General features: G+C 41.7%; 1 protein-coding gene across 3 annotated transcripts in view; it reads left to right on the top strand.

Moving 5' to 3' along the window:
- The window catches only part of BAZ1A (bromodomain adjacent to zinc finger domain 1A), a 65,475-nt gene extending 54,775 nt beyond the window's left edge, over window positions 1–10,700 (top strand). The window contains exons 22-28 of one of the 3 annotated variants that reach the window (XM_015629831.2): window positions 1,013–1,093; window positions 3,570–3,817; window positions 3,928–4,151; window positions 5,436–5,905; window positions 6,958–7,100; window positions 9,144–9,231; window positions 9,688–10,700. In XM_015629831.2, the coding sequence (XP_015485317.1) occupies window positions 1,013–1,093; window positions 3,570–3,817; window positions 3,928–4,151; window positions 5,436–5,905; window positions 6,958–7,100; window positions 9,144–9,231; window positions 9,688–9,878 (1,445 nt within the window). In that variant the 3' untranslated portion in view covers window positions 9,879–10,700. The remainder of the gene's footprint in view (window positions 1–1,012; window positions 1,094–3,569; window positions 3,818–3,927; window positions 4,152–5,435; window positions 5,906–6,957; window positions 7,101–9,143; window positions 9,232–9,687) is intronic. The other 2 variants (XM_033515361.1, XM_033515362.1) reach the window with 2 other exon arrangements.
- Window positions 10,701–21,779: the final 11,079 nt, after the last annotated feature.

Genomic DNA, 21,779 nt, shown 5'->3' with positions numbered 1-21,779 from the left:
CATCCACAAAAAAAGTCTGCCTTCTGCTCTAGTTCAAGACTTCAGTCATTTAAGCATCCTTCAGATTTCCATGCAAAAGGTTGGGTTCTAATTCATGGGAGCACCTTTGAGACTGATGGTGGGAACCATCTGCCTACTTTGTAATTTGTGCCATGCACTTCTTGCATGCCAAAACAAAAATTCAAACCAACTTTTTTCTCCTTTTTGCTTGTCTTTATTCCATTCCTTTCTTTTTAAATTTTGTTGTTGTTTCCTGTAGTCCCAAAGGTGTTTCCTATTTATAGTTGTCCTCATAATAGCATCAGACATCTTCCGGCAGTATCCCGGGATATGATTAGTATATACACATACTGTGTTCTTATGCTTTCATTACTTCCCTGCAGAGTTTCATGAGCAGAGGCAGCAAAGGTGGAAATGGGCTGTTTATGATACAGAATTTTTGTTTACTCTTCAGAGAAGACAGTCAAAGAAGGTGCCTTGTAATTGGTGCAGATGAGGTTCACCATGGCTCTTCCTTCCTGGGAGGTTAATTTAATAATTTTAATACTGGAGATCACTACTGCACAAAAATGTCCAAAATAACATTGTTTCAAGTGGACAGATGAACTAATTCTCTTGGTCCTTGAGAGCTGTGCCTGTAACCTGGCTACATTTTCTGAGCTGTGAGGAGGTTTGTTGTCACAGACCAGAAAAATTGTTTGCTGAGAAACCTGTGGTTAGTATATGCTCCTGTGGCCATTTGCACCAGAGATGGACAGAAAGGTAAGGCTGGGTAGGAATTCAGACCTTTTAGTTCAAGCATTCTGTTTGTAGTGGGAGTCAAAGTAAACAGTGGCATGTGCAATTCCTCCATGCACAGTACTCCCTTACCCTTCATTCTGTGAACATACTGAGAACCACTGCTCAAGTTATGTTTTTAGACTACACAAGTATGGAATATAAAAATTAATTAAAAAATAATCTGCCATGCTTCAAAAAGGTATTTGAAATAACTCTATGAATTTAATGTTAGGTAATGCAGAAGATGATGAAAGGCACCACTGGGGGTATAAAAGGAGGAAGAGAGTGAAAGACAAGACTAGTCAGAGAGATGGTAAATTTTAAATGTTACTTGTATTGCTAAGAATTAGAAAGCATTGAATATTTTATCAGAATTTCTTTTTTTCTTGTTTTTTACTTAATTAATTTTGTAGCCAGTTCCTTACATTGAAAGTATTGAAGACAAAGGTTTAAACATGAAACAAATACAGCTCAAATATTTAAGACTAAAAAAAAAGGTTTCTGCAGCCAGAAATAAAGAACTGTATTTTTTATCACTTTGGGACCAAAATCTGCCTGTTAACATAATCCTGGTTTTTTTTCCCCCCTTTCTTTTAATGTCCCCATTTTTTTCTGAAACTTCACAGCATTGTGCAACTGCATATCCTTTCTAGAAACACTAAAATAGAAAACCCTTCCCTGAACTCAATTAGCTATTGATAGATGAGTGCATAGATCTGTCAAATGACTTCATTTGCATTGTAGCAAGGCTTGGAGGACTTAGCTGACAGAAGGGTATCCCACTGTGCAGTGTAGAGCTGCTCAGACACAAAGGAAGAGGCCATTTCTCCCTCCAAGTTAACAATATAAAGGAGAAAGATGATAGATGGGAGAAAAAAGTGTTATTTTTATTTTACCAGTTGGGATCTAAAACAGTCAGGTGTTGTTTAGCGTGTTTGTTTCAGCAGCCGGACATGCTGAAGCAGGTTGTGGTCAGTAATTGTCATCTCTACTTGCTCTGCAAATTTACAGTTGCAATATATTTGTCATGTTGTATGATGAACTATATTGGTGAGCCAATCCAGGCTGAAAATAACATCCAAATTAAAGTAATAATGGTGAATCTGTCATTGTTAGCCAAATAAATGCTTGCCAGGCTATATATATGCTTGAGATAAAGTGTCTTTAAGAGTAAGAGTTACAATACAAATCTGATTTAAGTTATTTTAATTTTCTTATTGAATTAAAAAAAGCAAACAAACATGGAGATATACTGCAGTGCTGTGAAAAGGACCTTGTCCACTGTGTTCAGAAGACTGAATTTAACACAGGAAGCCTAAGGACCAAGTAATAGGAAATGTTAGGAAATACAGGTTTGCAGTCCAGGAGTGGCTGTATTTTATTTATGAAGCTGTGTTGCCTGTTTATCGTCTGCCTTCTCCCATCACTTCTCTTGTGCTGCTTGCTGCTAATGCAAATGTATGCAAGATTAGACAAATCCTGGCAGCCAGTTGATGAGGCAGAAGGGCCTTGCCAGGAGAGCAATTAGTCTCATTTTTGTTCTTTCATTTTATTTGTTATTAGATATTTTCTCTTCCTGTTCCTGAGAATAAATCATTTGACAGACAGGTGCATCACAGGCCATTTGTGTGCCCACTGTCAGTAGTGCAGCAGGCAAGGTGGCATTATATACTTGAGTGCATCATTAATCAACTGAGATCAAGCAGTAGTAGCTGGGCTCTCACTTTTGAAGAGAAGTCTTCAGACATTTCCATAATCAAAAGTACTGTTGTATTGTCTCTTCCTGTCCTCAAACCCTCTTACTTTAAAATGCAAGAAATAACTTTCAGCTTCAATAAAGATATTAGCTCTCTGCTCAGAAACAGCAGTGCAGGGTGTCTTTTATACCTTCTCTTTTCTCTCAGGTTCTCAAACAGCCTATCTGGTTCTCTAGTTCCCAGCTGCCCATTCCTATTCGGTACTGTTCCCCTTGCTATCCAGTGTGTGTGTTTGTGTGGCCTGGATTGCAAACCAAAACTATTTGAAAATACCGCCTAATTTCTCACCCCTGTTCCCTCCCCTATTTATTTTTGACTTAATTAGGAACTCGTGTGTTACTTGGTTTGACACTTGATGTGCACCACAGGTCCTTCCTGTGTGCTACATTGCTTAAAAGGTATTCAGGAAGCAGTTACATTTCATCCCAATCAGTCACCCAACCTGGTCAGCCCCACAGAGGTGCAGGTGCTTGTGAAGGCAGAGTGCAGGGCAGGAGCAAAGGCAGGGAGGCATGGACAGAAACGTTCTCTGGTAGACTCTACTGGAGCAAGTGTGGGTGATAAGTGCCTTCAAGCTGTTCTTTGCCAGTGAAGTTTCAGGTACTTTCTTTAAACATTTTGAGATTTCCAAATGTAAATACAAAGGAAGGTAAATTGAATGTGTGATCATTTTTTCATATCTTAAGTAACATTTCATACTTTATAAATTGAATCAAATTAGGTTTCCAGGTTGATATCTGAGTTTACTGTCTTATTAATGACCTATGTATGTGCAAGTTCTAAGTCGAATAGGTATTGAAGAGTAAAATCTTAAAGCTCCAGCATCTTCGAAACTATGGAGAAAATACTCTAGTATTGAAGAGATAAGACTAAGGTTGAATCATTATCCCAGTTTGCTACTTGCTGTCTGTTTGACAGTCATAATATTACCTCATATTCTAGAATAACCTGGATCTTTGAAAATGAAGTTTGATAATTCTGTGGGGGTTTGTCATTTTTCTTATTTTTTTAAATCCCCTTCTTCAATGGAAGATGCCAGTGATGGTGGACGGTCCTATAAAACAGTTCTGGATCGCTGGAGAGAGTCACTTCTTTCTTCTACCAGCTTATCCCAAGTCTTCCTGCATCTGTCTACATTGGATCGAAGTGTCATCTGGTCCAAGTCCATCCTCAATGCTCGCTGCAAAGTGTGTCGGAAGAAAGGCGATGCAGAAAGCATGGTGCTGTGCGATGGCTGCGACCGAGGATATCATACGTACTGCATCAGGCCCAAGCTGAAGGTATCTTAGGAGAAAGAAGTGCTTCCTTTTCACACAGAACTTGAATAGTTCTTATAACATAATTGCATGTTGCCAATGCTTTTTCTCTTCATCTCCCCTTCTGTTTCTAGGTCATTCCTGAAGGAGATTGGTTTTGCCCAGAGTGCCGACCAAAACAGCGTTCTAGACGCCTCTCCTCCAGACAGAGACCCTCTGTGGAAAGTGATGAAGAGACTGCTGAACAACTAGAAGGGGAAGAAGAGGCAAACTATGATGAGATGGGACAAAGTGAGGAGGAGCATTATGAAGAAGAGCAAGATGAGGAGGATGAATCTCAAGAGGAGGAAGAGATAAGGTAAATTGACCTGTTGAAATATCACCTTGATCATTATGTGGAGTAATTGTTCACATAAGCATGTATCTTGAAACCCTAGTTTGAAAAAGGTGTTTATTTTTTAGAAAAATGGCAACTTGTTACGAATTTGTCTTTTACCAAAAGACTTAATACTGACAAAGGCTGGGGCCACTGGACTTGGGCTTACTTTTCAGGATAAAAGTTCCAGCTTTGGATGTATGGGTGAGAGAAGGCCATCAGAGCTGCAGTTCTGTACAGCTACAGTTTGAATGTAAAGTGGAGAGAGTTTCAAACAGTAAAGGTTTTCTGGAGAAAACCTGGAGTTGTTTTTGTCCAGATTTGAATTTTGGAGGACTAGATGCATACAGTAAGTATTAGAACATTAGGGAAGACAATCTATTGGAGGCCACATGACATTGGGAGGGCTTGATGCTACTAATGCAGTAGCTGTTTCAAAAAGGCCAACTAACAAACCAAACCACCCTTATCCCCTGAAAAAGACCCCCAAAACTGTAACAACACCAAAACAAACAAAACCCAAACAAACAAACAACCAAGAAAACCACCTTGGAAAACAACCAACCAAAAAACATTACACAATCAACTCAATAATACAAAGTGATAATTTCAGTAAAAATTGGATTTGATACACATGCCAGCAGCATAAAAATTGAAGGAAACTTTTCTGATCTCAGAGTATTTTTCTTCTCTTTTTGGTAGTCTTTTGAATTGTCTAAAGCAAGGTTATTTGCAGCTCTGACAGTTGAGATTCAGTAGTTGGAGGGAATGTGCATGTCCTCAGGAAATAAATTTATCTCTAGGATCTTCTCTCTCCCCTGTAAAGGAAGGGGAGTATTGAGTATTAGTTATAAACCCTGAGCAGAGCATAACTCTTATATGTAGCATTTTGCAAGTGTCTTTTATTTATGTGGCTGTTAATAATGTTCAGAAATCCTAGTAATTAACACTTGCTGTGAGAAATAAGTGATTTAAAGAAATTGATAACTGGTGCTTCAGTTGATGTATTCCTATTGCATAAGCTGCAAAGGTGATCAGAATCCTGAGCATTTCTTTAAGGTATGTACTCCATGTAACGTTTTATTGAGACCCCAGAGCAGTATTTAAGATAACAGTTATTATGGGTGACTGACTGCCTCAGGTTGCAAGTCAGCTGCTTACCAGCTCAACCTCGAATGGCTGGGTTTTTTAAATGCTGAATTGGAAAACTGAGGGAAGAGATGAATGGCATTTTGGAATAAATAAATATGACTGTTCACTTTGTAGCCCATCAAAGCAAGGAAGATCCCAGGTCAAGTTTCCATTAAAAATGAGAGCAGCCAAACTCAACAATCCATTCTCAAGTCAGAACAGCCAGCGTCAGGCAAGATATGCTTCTCGGAGCCAGCAAGTTGAATCTTCATCAAAAATTACCAGAAGGGGTTTAAGAAACATAAAATCAGCCTCTTCAGCAGTGACAAAGCCTACTTTAAGACTTAATAGTCGGACCACTCGTCAGAGCCAAAGTTCATTACAAGCAGATGTTTTTGTGGAGTTACTTGGTCCTCGGAGAAGACGAAGAGGAAGAAAGAGCGCTGACAGCACACTGGAAAACAGCCCTTCCAACTCTCTTGGATTTAGAATTGTTGATACTGCAGACCCCAGTGAAAGGCTTAGGAAATTTCCAGTTTCTGCTTCAAAGCTCTCTCTTCCTGTTGCCGAGCCCAAGAGAAGAGGCAGAAAACGACAATCTACAGGTTAGAGAAATGTGTTCATCACAGCAAAATCCACTTTCTGTTCCTTGCTAAAATATTTGTGTGGTAGAGCATGGAGACTGGAAGTAGTGGTTGAGGGCAGTTTTGCCACTTCCAACTAGACACTTTCTTTGTTTTCCATTGAGATAAGTGAATCTTAAAATTTTCAGCCATCTGAGATTTATCATATCTATACTTGAAATTTCATATTTGCACACAATATGCTGTATAATAATAAGTGGATAGAAAATTTCACAGTGTCTTAATCCATGCAAATGAAAATGTTTACTTGCAGCTTTTATGATTTTATTTTATTAAAGAATTAAACAGTGAAGAACGCAGATAGAGGCAAGGTAGTGAAAATGGGAATATACACACACAAACAGAAACTGCTGCTAGAAGAAAAATGTTGTCTGTCTGGTATAGGGCTAACAGTGTCCTTGCTTGTTAAGGTAATACTTTAATGGTAAGGAAATACGTGGAAAGATACAATAACCTTTTAAAAACAAAAAGGACCCAGTGTGAGACTGAAGAGTGTAAAAGAGCTTGCACTCCAGTGTGGCAGCCTTGTATTCTGCACTGTGTCTGTCCGTCACTATTCAGAATTTCTGAGCTTTTCCTTTAACCACCCTGCTGACTACCCTTGAAAGCAGATAAAACCACTCTGAATAGAGGTTTTGTGAAAGTAAAGTTAGGAGCAGGCAGCTTATTCTGTTTTTTCTCTAATAGGGCTTTTCTTCAAGTGTTTAACAAATTGTTTTAAGATTGAAATCAGTGAAAAAAATAATGTCCAAAATTAATGGAATGGAGGAGGCACCCAGCTAAGTCCTGGTACTTAGCATTTTGTATGACAAGAGAAACATTTTAGTAGTAAATCACAAGACTGGAGTATATTTAATACTTCAGGCAAAACTACATGCCTTGTGCTTTTAAACTACAGTTTTAGTACCCCAAAATAATGGTGTTTCAACTTTTTTTTTTTTTTTCTTTTAATTTTACTTGTCAGGCTTTAAATTTTGTCTCGTGTGGTGTTGGGTTGTTTCTTTTTTCCCCAGAATCATCTCCTCCGATATTGAACAGGAGAAGTTCAGGTCGTCAAGGCGGAGTCCATGAACTCTCAGCTTTTGAACAACTCATAGTGGAACTGGTGCGACATGATGACAGCTGGCCTTTCATGAAACTGGTTTCCAAAATCCAGGTAACTGACAGAACTGTAGAGGGAACAGTAATGGCTGAGAGTCCTGCTTGCTGCTGGTAAACCTTGGGAATTTACAGTATGGTCCAAATGGGGATAGAGCCAAGCAATGAGATTCAGGAGAACTCTCGCATTTCAGCTCAGATCTTTGGTGCCAGAAATAACTTTTAGAATTGATGTGCTATTCACAAAGTTTCAAGCATGCTTTTCATGGGGCATTTTAAAATGTGAAATGCTTTGGTTTGAAAACGGCCAACCAAATAAGTAGAGCACAGGGCTGCTAAAGGTAGTGGTTATTAATTAATCAGTTGAATTAGTCTTTAATTTATGCAAAGACATTCTGAGGACAGACCTGTGATAAATAATAAAATAGAAACAACTTCACGCTGATCTTAAGTATAATGCAATAAAAAGTGATTCTGTAGCTTTTTAATTTCCCTCTTGTTTAAACTTCAAAATACTGGATGATAACATGAGCACCCAAAGTTAGTGCTGCTCCAGATGTTTTTACTACAATAAAACTTCCCAAAGCTGCTTTCTGCAGACTGCACTGGCTTGTAAGGCACTGCTGGAACTATCTGACCCTGCCAAAGTGCCTGTCCTTTCCAAGCTGTCTGGGGCAGCTCTGCACAGACATTCTTGGGGATCTGGAGTTTGGCGTTTTAAAAGTTCTGCTAAAATTAGCAGTGATAGCTGTTTAATGAAGACCTGAAACTCTGAATTCAGAGTCACAAATAGTTGGAAGGATTAATCTTACCTGGACAAGGAGAATGATGTACAAACATGAATGAACGAAGTAAGCATAGAGGAGGAGGAGGAGAGGAATTTTGAATGAAATGGAGATTAGTGACTGCCTACTAAAGCATTGGAATTATGTTGGGAAGGGCGAGAATCTGGTGAATGCAAGGAAGGATGGAGAATTCAACTTAATTTTGATGCTGAAGCTAAACTGCCAAAATTCAGGGCATTCTGGTTTGCCGGAATCAATCACTAAGGGATAGTCTCCATATAGTTGGAAGTCCATACCTCACCCAAATTTTCTTCATCACAATAGATATTTTGGTTTAATCTTATAGCTTCCTTTAAGACAGTATAAAGAATACATTGAATGGTCTGTGCACTGCAAGCCAGAAAGAGAAGATTACTTTTCATTTTAGTAATTTCATAAACAGCACTCCTAAAGGGAAAGGAATGAAAAATATGTCAATTTAATTCTGTTTCTCTACTAATTGTTCCTTTAGGTTCATTTGCAGGTTGCACTTGATCTAGAGTAAAATTACAGGCCATAACTAAAAACTTTGTTTTAAAACATACATGATGGTGCATGTGGGTATCTTTCCTTGGAGAGGGGGAAGTCATGTTTGCATCATATACCTTTTCCTTTCACTTCCCCCACCCCATTTTGTGAGACAGTCACCCTAGTCTTGGTGCTTACTGGAATTCAAAATTGGATGCAAATGATCACTACACTTAAGGTTAGGCAGTCCTTTTCCTTCCCTGACCCTTGATCCCATAGTTGTTCTGGAGTGGTGGTTGCTCTCTGGTACTTGCATACAGTCTCCTGCTTGCTGCTCTTCAAGATTTCATTTACAATTAAATGGAATCTCAGAATTCTGAATGAAGAATGGTGGAGTCAAAATGATTATTACTCATGATTAAAGAGCTTTTAACATTGTAATATATTACAGGAAAAATAAAAAATGTATAATATTGGAAATAATTTTTGTACTTGACAGATGGGAATAGCTGGAACGGATAATGCTTATCTGGTCGTGGACTTTTCTTACAGTTGTAGATTTATTCATTTAATTGCTGGCAAATGTTTGTTTTAATCTGCTAACTGAATGATACAAAAAACAGAAAAGCAGTGCCTGAAAACTAGTAATCAGTTCAGGCAGTGAAGGTAATTGTGTAGGACTCCTGTTATTTAAAAGCAAAACAAATCCTTTCTGATACATGATTTGCTTTATGTTTTACATAGGCAGAATTTAAGCTTCCATTTAAAGCCATTTGTCCATCAATCTTTTTGTCTGGATTTTGTTTTAGGTACCAGACTACTATGATATCATCAAAAAACCTATTGCCTTAAATATAATTCGTGAAAAAGTGAATAAATGTGAATATAAGTTAGCATGTAAGTATTATTTATTAGAAGGAGTATATTGTACCATGTTCTCTCACTTTAAATACTTGTCCTAAAATAGAACTGTGTCAGATGATTAGAAAACTGAAATTGTGTTTGCATTGGGGGTTGGCGGTGTGTTTTGGGTTTTTTAAAAGAGCAGTTACTAATATTTTTAAAATAAAATATGTTGAATATAGTTCCTTTACTACTAACATACATGATAGATAAGAAATGGGCAGCTATGAAACTTCTGGTAATTTTTCAAGCCTTTAATATCAATAGGTGACACTGATGGAATATTAGAAAAGGTACTGTTGTTTCTGTCTGATTTTTATTTCCTGTATTGATAATCAGGGAAACTTAAGAATGTTTACAAGGAACAGCACTGGTACAGTGAAAGAAGCTTGATACATGTAAAGACATTTTTGTGTTGCAGCTCTGTAATTAATTTATTTTATTCACTAGCTGAATTCATTGAAGATATTGAGCTGATGTTTTCGAACTGCTTTGAATACAACCCTCGTAACACAAGTGAAGCAAAAGCTGGAACTAGACTTCAAGCTTTCTTCCACATTCAGGCTCAAAAGCTTGGACTTCCGATCACATCTGGTAACGTGGACCACACCGCTCCTGCGGCGAAGAAGTCACGAATCTAACCTCTGCCTTCCAAAGGATTTTTTTGAGGGAATTTATTACATTCATTAAAATGGATTGTTAAATTACGCAGTCGTCATGTCTATTTAAAGCAATAACAACTGTTTAACCACCTTGAAGTGTGGCCTGCACTATATTCTCAATATAATATTAAGCACTCAGGAGAATGTAGGAAAGATTACCTTTGCTACAGTTTTATTCAGTGTCTAATAATTTTGATAGATGTACTGGATACAGTACTGGTTTACAGAGGTTTTGTACATTTTTAATACATTCATGTGTCCAGATATCTTCCAGAAGTACTTTGTTTTTTCCTGCACAAAATAACCTTGTTTCATCCTCTAGATTTTGTAGGAGCTGTGGTATTGAGGGCTTTATCAACTCAGAGAAAATCTTCTGCTGTAGCACAGTTGAAGAAACTGTGTGTGTTGTTAAAACTTGTTTGAGCATATCTTCTCAACACTAATGAGTACAACTGCATATCTTTTCAAGTACTGTACCAGTGCTGGCTGGAGGTATTCGGTCTGAGTTTATTAAGTAGATATTTATTTAGCATTCAAAGTAATTTGTGAATTTGTTTTGTATTTATAAAATTTGTACTTGGGGCAAAAAAAAAAAAGTCCCATAACTTTTTAAATTTTGGGGGGCGGGGTTTTGTTTGTTTGTTTGTTTATTCCCCTCTGACTTGATGATCAATCAATAAATACTTTTCTCGTGTCCCTGGCAGTTCTTCTAGCAATGAGTAAATTTGCAGGACTGTACTTTTAAATTTCTACATTCAACTTTGGAAGTGTACAAATAAAATGACACATTTTTTCAAAGTATGTTGAGCTTGGACTTCCTCTTGAGTTGTACTGCTACACCACCTTCCCATTAACTTATGAGGACTGTTTGCTGGAGGCAGCACAGGAGAATCTGGTTCCAGTATGAGTAGCCCAGCCAGCACTCTGGGCAGCTGCAGCCACTGTCGTAGCTGATCTCTGGGGGATGCAGGTGTCCATCCGTATGTACACAGTAACGTAAGTAGTGCAAGTATGAATCTTTAATTTGGATCTCTAACAGTGTAAAGCCTTACAGATTTGTTCAGTTGGCCAGTAGCTTCTTTAAACTATTCTTACTATGCCTGATAGTTTTACTTTCAATATTTATTAATTTAAATTTATTAAGCTCAGTTTGAGTTAATATGTTTAAATCAGTCCTGCCTGCCCTCTTGTAGGTGTGCCACACTCCAAGAAAAAAGTATGGAGCGGAAGTTTGGGGGATAGGTGAGAACGGTAGGAAAAACTGAAACCTGAGGCTTGCTGCTGCAGCATCTTTTCTCCCCCTGTATTTTTTATGCAGCTTGTGTTAAAGGGTTAAAACCTGAATATGCTCCTAACAATTACTTGCTATGTAGTTGTGGGCTTTCTTTGGCTGCTGTAGTGCTTACTTTGCCTTAGAGGTGGCAAGAAAGGGCATTCTCTTGAGTTTAGGGAATGGGTGGCAGTGCATAGAAGACTGATCAGTTCAAAGTGTTGCAGCTGTGGGTTGGAGGTTTTTTAAAATAATTTTAAAAAATTACTAGAATGAGAAAGAGGAGGGATGTTGTTCAAAAATGTCTGCTAATACTTCTGAGTTTCTGTGGAGGCTTTCCTGTTCAGAACTGACATCTCTTATCCAGATTAAAGAGACTTTTTTTCTTCCCACAAAAGAAATGCTCCGAGTAAAGAATGCTAAATTCTGCAATGAATATGAGCAGCAGAAGACTTGTTTGCAAAGTGTAAGTTGTACTTGATACCCCTGCATCTGTCCAGTCCTGAGAGGCTGTGAAAGTCCTGACTAGTAGTTCACACAAACAGTTGTGTTCATTCTTGTTAACATGAATAACCCCCATTGACTGGAATGTGAACACATTTTGAGGAGGGGCACAGTGAGCTGAATAAGTCTATCTGTGGCAGATGCAATTTAAATACTTTCTGTCCCGAACCTACTCCCAGCTGTTCATTAGTTCCAAAGTTACTTCCTTCAGTAGCATCCCCTCAACAACTGAGTTTGGATAGAGCAAGTGGGAGCAATCCAACCCAAATCTCTGCTTATGACAGTGATGTTTGTATGCTTGTGCTGAATGAAGTTACAAATTTCCCTTTAAGTCTGCAAGCCTGAGGCCTCACTTACATACACTGAAGGTGAAATACAGGAAGTAGTATTCTGCTTTGAACAGCTGTGCCTAAAATAGTCCTGTCTGCCATACATGCAGTTCAGATCTGACTGTCCTTGGCTTTAGTGGTGCTCACGGGGCATGAACCAAGTTCCTCAGAGCAGACTGTCTGATCTGGTACATTCTTCAAAGCTTTTTCAAACTTCAGTGATGTTTTTTCTGAGCTATGTCAGGATATCTTTTTTATGGCCTTTGGAGAAAGGGGAGTTAACTTCTATCTCCCTCCTTGTCTTAGGGGCTGAAATATTAATGCTCTTCATCCATCTTTCCTCCCTAACATATATGTGTGTTACCATGTTAGTCATCCCACCTGATGTTACCATCAGGGTAAGGTCTGTACAGTATCTCAGTATGTCAGGGGCTCCAAGCAAAAGTTTGTCATAAAGGTGTCAAAATGGATAGGGTGAGCAGCTTTCTCTTAGATTCAAACTAATGAGGCTGTACCAGACTCTTACAGAAAACAGGTAGTAGGCTTCCTTGAGCTTCAAGTATAGCATCTGTCCTCTAAGCATTTTAACAAAATGCAACAGTGAAAGTCTTGCCCTTCTTGGTAGCTCACATAGATCTTAGCCCTGGCATGTATCCAGATACTGCAATACCAGCTGGTTTTACTGCTGTGCAAATTCTGCCTCTTTCATTCATGTCAGAGCTGAGTAACTACCCCAGGCAATTTCCTCTGATGTTTTTTTGTACATAAGTCTTTAATAACCATGGGACCAGTCCCTTTGGGCTCCCAGCCAAGAGGATTCTCTTGTCCAGGAAACACCAGCATTTCCTCCAAGACAACTTGCTTGCCTCCTGGCCACCACAGACTACCAAAGATAAAGAAGACCAATCCCTGCAGTGACTGCTGGTGCTAGTAGCAGCCCTTCCTACCCAAAGAGGATGAGGTCACAAGGAGAAGGCCACTTCAAATGCTGGCTGTGTCCTCCTGTGGTGGTTGCAGTCAAGCTGATACTAGCTGTTCACGTTTAGGTGTCAACACCAGTGTAGCTAGGACTTGCTGTATCAAGTCCCTTCACCTGCATTAGGAGGCAGGTGATCACCTGAACAGGCATATCCAGTGTCACATTCTCCTGCTGGAAGTCTGATTTCTGGAAGTCTGTAACAATGCTGGAAAGCTTGTGTTGCTTTGGTCTGGCAGTCCACATGACAGATGTGAGCTAGCAGTCTTCTTTGTGAGGGGTTTGAGCTGGGGCCAGTACCCCAGCACCCACTTCTGCATGGCTCTTGTGGAGGGGTGAGATTTCAAGCACTTACGAGAGAGCAGTTAAATGTTAGTATTAACAATAAAGAAAGATGATCTTAGCATAATCTTAGTGAATATGGGCATTAGAAACCAGTATGTAGCAGCTGAAAACCAGCCTGAATGTATAATATAGTTATAGGGAGGCAGGCCCTGAACAGCCCCACTCCACTCACGGCAGTCACCAGCTGCCCCACAGCCAGGTGTCCCTGCATCTGTCACAGTCCAGAAGTGAAGAGCCTTCCATGGACATGTGCAGGGAGCAGGTCTCTGGGGACAGCAGACCGCGCTGGAGTCCTACCCAACACCATGCTTCTGCAGCACTGGTAATCTAGTACTTTAGGATTTAGGAGATTACACTTGTGGTTTATGAATCATTGATGGAACCACTGAATTAATCCTTACCCTGCAGCAATCTTGTCCCTTCCAAGTTTTATCTGTTTGTATTCAATAAATATCTAACGCTGGTCACATTACCTTTTGGTGATCACTGTTGTAACTGATCACAGCAATTCCAGATAATGCTTCTTGAGGCTAGCAAGGATTATTTCTACCCTGCAAAAGCCTTTTCACTCTAAAGGAAGTGCCGGTGAGTGTCCAGATGACTGCAGGAAGTTTTTTGTACAGCATTTGGCTGTAACTCTAAGAGATCTTCCCCTTGCACTGCTAAACTGCCTTGATCTTCACAACAGTGACACAGACTAGGTCTGCAGAGGTGCTTCTGGTGCTTTACCTAGCTTGCTTCAAGAAGATATTCTGTGATTCCTCAGCCTGCTACCAAGTATTATGTATTCTTCCTGTCCTTCATCAGCTACCCATTTCCCTTAACTTGGTGCTTTCTTAGACAGTGCTATTAAAACCTTGCCTTCAAAGTGATAGATTGTATAAGTCCAGTATCAGGCCTGTGTAAAAACCCCTCAGAGAATCTCCCATTACCACCAGTAAGAAAGCTTTCAGGGCACTCAGGTTTGAAGATGAAGTCTGGATTAAGACTGATGCAAAAGGTAAAGTAACTTGTGCTGAAAATCAGAAGAATTAGAAAAGTAAATAGATTACTTTGTTTCCCAATAGGGATGCTGATGTAGCACCATCCCTAAAATATGTTAGTGTATTTGTGGCTGTATGTGTTTATACTTGGGCAAAGTTTGGGATTTTTTTACTGCTCTAAGTCACTGACTATTAGAACAATGGTCATCATTCATGAATCTTAGAACTTAAAGAATGGCTTGAGTTAACAGGGACCTCAAAAAGTCATCTTGTTCCAACCTGGCTGCCCTGGGCAGGGACACCTTCCACTAGACAGGATGCTCAGAAAGCCATCCAACCTGGCCTTGAGCACTGCCAGGGTAACACTGCCACAACTTTTCTGGACAACCTGTTCCAGTGCTTCACCAACCTCACAGTGAAGAATTTCTTTCTCTTATGTAATCTAAACCTGTTCTCTGGCAATGGGAAAGCATTCTCCCTCGTCCTGTCACTGCATGCCCTTGCAAAAAGGCCCTCTCCAGTTTTCTTGTAGGCTCCCTTCCGGTAATGGAAGGCATTTTGGAGTACATTAAGATACCTATCAATACAAGCTACACCTGAAATGTTCTTGGGGCTGAAAGCCACAGACTGCATGTGTTTTCCAAAAAGTGCACTGAGATAAATGTTAAGTTTGTTTCTTTACTGTAATATATCCGTTTCCTGTGTTTGTAGGGCTTCTTCCCTGAAAAACTGTCAAAATTAATTTTAAATATATTTTTTTAGACATGAAAGAAGGAAAAAAAATTGTTTCCTGGGTCTCCAAAGACAGGGCTGTATCGGCCACTGCCCTGCGAACAGCTCTTGGTAAGCAGCAGCCGGCCAGCCTGGAGCTGCTCAGCCCACACCTACGTCCCACAGCCTTTGCCAGAGGGGGGAGAAGCTCCAGCATTCCTCCTGCGCCTCCCTGCTTGCTCACAACGTTTATCCAGCTGTTCAGGTCACTTGCTTTTGATGAGAGAAATGTTTGATTGGGCCAAGTTTCCTACAAGGATGTTACATGACAGCATACTCTCCAAAACGCTGGCCGATGGCCATGGAAGATCAGCTTTCGCTTCTGTCTTCTCAGATTGATTTCAAAGAACCACGAAAGAAAGGGTCTTTATTTGACTAACAGAGCTGCTGCACCAGCATTGTGTCACAGCAACATGGTCTAGAGTTATTCTGGTGCTTGTGCTGCCTGGTTTAACCATGCCATGCGGAGGGACTGAAAATGGCATGCTTGTTCCGTAATTTCCCTGTAACAAGGTTAGAAGGAATTCTCTACAAGGATTACCTTGCTTTGCTAGGATAACATACAGTCCAACTTTAGTTTTGTCAGTTTGCTAGTGTCATCTTACAATTTATTTAGGATTTATATTGCTAGTTCCTGGGTTAACATTCCTATAAGAATGTGTATTATAATCTATGTGCTTTCCAATTTTTCTCCTTCCAGCACCCTACAGATGAAATTAGCTTGGAGAGGAAAGGACTTTGAAGAGAAAGGCAATGCTGTGGCTCAGCTGCTGTGAATTCTGTGTTCAAAATGGCAGAAATGGGAGCCAGGTTGCTAAAATGTTTGGGGTTTGAATGGCAGTTCTGCATTTGACTCTGGGCAGCGTGGGGCTTCATAGCTGCTTTTCGTGAGCATTCCTGTGCAGATCCCACCATCAGTCACATGCTGGGCTCTGCAGTCCTGGCACAGCTTGTGAGCACTGCTGTCACCAGAGGACACTTCTGCACTGACCAACAGGCCTCACGATCCAGCAATGGTTATAAATATTCCTGGGCCTCAGTCATCCTAAAGCCCATCCTCAACCACCAGAAAGTGATCTCAACTCATGTATTTAGCATGTTAGGCTTAGCTAATGTTTTATTTTTGGATAGCTGTCTGAAAAAGAAAAGCTTAGTGGTTTTAAAAGGCACTATCAACTTTTTAAGCACCTTACCTTGTGAGGGGCTTTGAAATGCTTGAATAGATTTAGACAGTGCATCTTTTGTTTCCATAGTTTTTGCTTTTTAGAGGTTTCTTAGAACCAACCCTTGGGTTCAACCCTCATCAAACTGAATTTCCTTTAATTCGGATGCAATGCTGTAAACTGAGTCAGAGATCTGTCTAGAACAATTTTAAGAGTTATTAGAATTCTATTAGAATTCTAGAACCAAGTGTCCTCCTTTTTGTCTGACCTTTACAACTTCCAATCTAAACATATGAATTAACCTCTGCCATTTTGACACTTTTGTCATGGCTTCCTTTGTCTCCTGGAAGAGTATTTGATCCTAGTGATTCTTTTTTGTATTTAAAAGATGTCTCCTTAAATCAGACCTGCAATGTCATGAAGTGCTGATCATGATTAGAAAGTCCATTTTTCAAGGACCTTATTCCAGTGTGATGACATAACCCCAGCAGGAAACGAAGCACAGTGCAATGAAGGTTAGTAGCAGAATTAGGCCAAACCTGGAAGACTGGGGATTAATGCTGAAATCTCTACAATCAGCATATAGTGCTGCTTTGCACTTGTCCAGGCACATAAAAATAAGGATTCCTTGTTCTGCCAGGAACCCTGGCTGTCTCGGGGGGGCTTTTCTGTAAAAAAGAGCGTAACAAAGTTGAGTCATTATACACATTATGTGTCAGCCAGCCCCAGCAACTCAAAGGTCTGCACACACCTATCCTAAAGGAAAAGAGCTTTTGGAAACCATTGCCACCTTTTCTGAAGGTGCACCAGTTTAAACTGTGCCATCTGCTGAGATGGCTGGCTGTATCCTAACTTTTGGCAGTTGTCCTGCAAACCAGGCTGAGGCTGTTCAAGAAATTATCCTTTCCAGCTGTCATGCTCGTCTGCTCAGAGGAGTCGCTGCTCTGTAGCTCAACAAGTTTTCAGAAACATAAACAAGATGAACTCACTGCTAAGAGAACTGTGGATGTGCACTTCAGTAACACTACTGTTGTCTTTAATCCTTCTCTGTGTAAGATCTATTAAATTTAGATACTAAATATAATATGTAATGTAATACAATTAATATAATATTATTGCAAAGAAACAACTGTTGAGCCACAACACAGAGTATCTCTTTTATCTCTGCTCTGATTTTAAAAAGAAACAAAAACTTGTGCTTCTGTGCTTTAGTAGGTCTACTAAAATCCTAGCATAAGAGGCAGCAGAATTTGACTTTCTAAGCTTGAGAAGAGAAACTTGGAGACTCCCAGCATATGGAATATCACTTATTTTGTAAGACATGGTGAAAGTGTAAAAATTGCTGAGTGCTGTTGATGCATGTACATCACAGAAGGACACTGAAGCAATTAGAGACAGATTTTGTAGGACACACGGGAATTACATAGGCTAGCAGGATAAACAGTTATTTCTTCTAGTGCTTCAAATGTGTAAACCTTTGTAAAAGTCAAATTTGTGCTAATTAGGTAAAGGCAATTTTTATCTTCTGTTTTTATTAATTAGGCTGAGCAAAGTTTCCCTGTGTTTTAGACTTCAGGGGAATTTTTCGTTCTGTTCCGCAGTTATTTTTCATGTTTCTCTCACAGGAAGAATTTTTATTTCCTTTTTTTGCTGTGTTTAAATACCATCCCTAACATGACATCATTCCAAGACACAACATTTTAATTAAATCTCTCTTTCGCTGTCCATTGACAGCCCCGTGGCTGCCCGGCGCTGTGATTCAGTGACACGTGTGAATTACCAGCACGGCGGTAGAGGGGGAATTCCACCCTGTCCCGAAAAACATGTGGCTGCTGCTCCTCGGGCATCCCTGCACGGGCTGAAAAGGCCTTCCCCACATGGCAGAGAAGAGGCTGCTCAACCCAAGTGAAGCATCACAGCACTCAGGCCGCGTCGCCGCCCGGGCTCCGCGCACGCCGCCTCTCGCAGCGCATCCCCGGTGTGTGCGGGCGGCGGGGCGGAGGGCAGGGCAGGCAGCGCTCCCAGCCCCGGGGCAGCAGCTGCCAGCCCGGGGCTGGAGGCGGCGGCAGCAGCCGGGCCGTGACTCACCCGAGGAATGTCCTGGCACGGGCGGCTCCCGGTGAAGGTGATGCAATGGGCCCGGCTCGCCCGTCCCCGCCGCGGGCAGAGCCCACCAGGCGTGAGCGCCTGCTCGGCAGCCAGCGCCTCGTCCGCAACCCCGCCCGAGCCTCTGCCGCCGGCAGGCCGGCTCCCAGCCCCGCAGCGAGCTGGGGACAGCCGGCTGGACGAGGCTGAACTGACCCGTGGAAAAGGGACGGTGGGGGCTGGAGCTTCCCTTATGAGGCTTGCTGGGGATCCGTGCTTCACACTAGCACACTGCCCCTCGCTTCAGGCTCCTGGAATTAACTCACAGAGAGGCGCTGCAAATCTTCCTAACTTGCAGCAAAATCTCACCAGGATCCACAGTTTAAGAGTCAAATATATTTACTGGTTTTTGTTTTGTGGGTGTTTTCTGTTTGTTTTTTGTTTGTTTTGGGTTGGTTTTTTTTTGAGGAATGTATCTGCAGCGTAAGGCAAGAGAAAAACTCAGTGTTAGCATTTTCACAGGTTTTCTCTAATACTCTCTTACATTACTAGAAATTAGACTTCGTCTGACATTCTTTGCACTCCCACTGAAAATACAGAATTGTTAGAGGGAAACTTGGTATTTTGCACGGGTATGTAGGACCCTGCAAAAGGTCAAGCAAAGTGGAAAAAGAAGTGCCCTGAGCAACAGATCTCATCAAATACAGGTTTCTAAGAATTTCTCTCCCTTGACAGGTTGATTTTTTGAATGGAATGGTATTAAGATTCTCGGTTATTTCAGTGTGCAGCTATGTATGTTTCTCTGCTTTTTCTTTCTCTCTGCTTAGTCCTCTTGAAGGTAATCTGGCTACACTATAAAAGCTCTCCTAGCAGAAACCAACAAGTTCCTGAATGGACAGGTAGACATGTAGCCCCGCTTTCTTCTATCGCAAAATAATTATTTTAAAAAATTTAATCACTTAAATGAGGATCTTAATTACTTTTGGGACCTCTATTCTTCTGTCAGATTTAACTCAAGCTAACAAGTTAAAAGTCACTGAGACAAGGACTAGCCCAAGTGAGAGAGGGGATGCCTGAGGAGGTCAAGCAGAGGTCTTGTTTCCATTGGAAATGAGGCTGAAGTGGTAACACTGAGTTCAGCGAGGATGGCAGAGAAGCAAACAGGATGCACTAAAGGAAAGGACCGCGATACCAAAGAGCTTCAAAGCATAAGGCAGCTTAGTCCATTATAATAATTTCTCACTAATAAGCATCCAAGAGTTGAATCCAAACAAAGAATGCCTCCTGCTTCAGTGAGTCATTGCTTCCATCCACAGAAGGTGAAGGGAGGCTTGGAGGGCTTCCTCAGAGGCATGTGCTCCACAGAGGGTATCATTCACAAAGCTTTTAGTGCTGCTGCTGCTGGGCTCTCTGAATCATTGGGCTATTTCGGTGGTGCCTGGTGGGATGCAGGTCTTGTGGCATAGGGGTAGTGAAACTCGATGCTTCCTGCGTGTTGTGAGATGCCAAAGTGAGGAACCAGCTTTGTCTTTTGCTTGGTCATTACTGCTTTTGGCTGGATACTGGTCATTTCTGTGGCATCCAAAGTTCACCACTGGGCTCTATCACAAGTTCCTTCTCTGATCACTGCAGTCACCAGGAGTTCAAAATTCATTTCCTTGAAAATGAGAAGCCCCTTTCTATTTATCTGTGACCTGTTTTTCACCTCTAAGAAATAATCTCAAATTCTGATAAACTCATTTTTGTCTCAGAGATTTCTGTAAAGTCAGAAAATACTTCTCCTTCAGCCTGTGCTGCTTCTCTACTCTGACGGCTGCCAAGTACCCGTCAGTGATGTGCAGCAGCAGCAGCCCTTAAGTGCCTGGATACCTCAAGTATGCACCTTGTGAGATGAAGAGAGCAGCAAGCACCTCTGGTTCATTATTCAGTTTCCATGGTGTTAAAAACAGAGGGTGAGTCATGCACAGTTTTGCAGTTGTCATCCCTGGAGCACCTATCCAGCCACGCAACTCTGGAGCTGGTAACTCTCCACCTTTCATTTTTGGAGCTTGGGATATGCAGTGCAGAGGCCCCATGTGGGTGGCTGAGGGTGCTCTGCAAGGGCATGAGATTAGGGCACTCACACACAGCAGGTTCATGGTGCACATGTTAGAAGAAGTTTGCTGAGTCCACAGCATTGATTGTGGTCAGTGGCACCAGAGGATGTACTGCACATGGGCACAGCTACACCTGCTTGCCAGATATACAATAAAGGTACTCCTTCCTGAGTCCCACATTGCTGGCACTTGAACAGGCAGTGAAAGTAACTGAGTGGCCATCATCTGGGAAAAAAAATACTTCAGTCGAACAGAGCTCAGCGGCAGCACAAAGTCCTGAATGTGTGGCTGTAAGGAGCTGAGGGGTAATTATAGCTCTGGATCAGTGATTCAAGGCTGATGGATCAAATTTTGAATATTGATGATGCAAATCAGTCTTGAATTCTGCATCCAGAGGGCAGGATATATCCAGAGGGCAGGATATAAGTAAAAAAGGATATTGGAAACATAGTGTCTCAGCTGATCAACACAGTAATGTATAGTAATGGAGAACAGGGCGAGAAATGTCAGCCCGTCCCTCACACAATGTGGTATGAATATACGTATATATATGTATCTAACATAGATAGAGGACTCTAATACACATACACGCATGCTGACAAACACTGGCTTGCCAACTTCCACCACCACACTGGTAGCAATTCAACTGTTTTGGGGAGAGAGAGCTGCTTGGTCACAACACAGCCTGGAGACTCACAGGTACAGCTCCTTGAGGTCCTCAATTTTTAGGATTTCTTGGTTTTCAGACACACCAGTTCAGGGTGCAGAGTCACGCATGACTGAGAATCCTCTTGTCCACTTGGATGGGCTAGAGATAAAATACTCTGTTTGTTGTCCTGTGCCTGAAGCCCTGTCCAGCTCACAATGGAACAGCAGAACACGGTTGGGAGAGTCGTCCTTCCTCGTTTTCCTGTATGTCATTTTCCCATCTTTTAATGCACCTTCTGCCCTACGTGCTGTGTCCCGCCCCACTGTCTGAGCAGCTCTGCCCAGACCGCAGAACGAGCAGTCTTTGTGCCGTGCCCCTTTGTGCCCAGGGCCTTTCCCTGCACAGCCCGGGGCAGCCGCGGCAGCAGCACAGATCCTCTGCGAGCGGGGACAAGGCTGCGTGGCACACGGGAGCGACACAATGCCGCCTGTGCCGCCTCGTGGGGCGTGAGCGGACAGCCTGACAGCGCCCGGCCACCGTGAACAGGGGACAAACCCTTCACAGAAGCAGAAGGCGGCTCGGCCAGGGGAGCAGCGCCGGGCAGGCAGCGCTGCTGGCTCAGAGCAGCCGCGCCGCCATTGCCCCCTCCGCAGCAGCCGGCCACCGCCGGAGCCGGCTGAGGGAGCCCCCCGGGGCTGCGGGGCCCACG

The sequence above is a fragment of the Parus major genome, chromosome 5 (assembly GCF_001522545.3).
Source record: "Parus major isolate Abel chromosome 5, Parus_major1.1, whole genome shotgun sequence".
In the NCBI taxonomy this organism is placed as follows: Eukaryota; Metazoa; Chordata; class Aves; order Passeriformes; family Paridae; genus Parus; species Parus major.
This window is presented reverse-complemented; position numbering and strand designations above follow the sequence as displayed.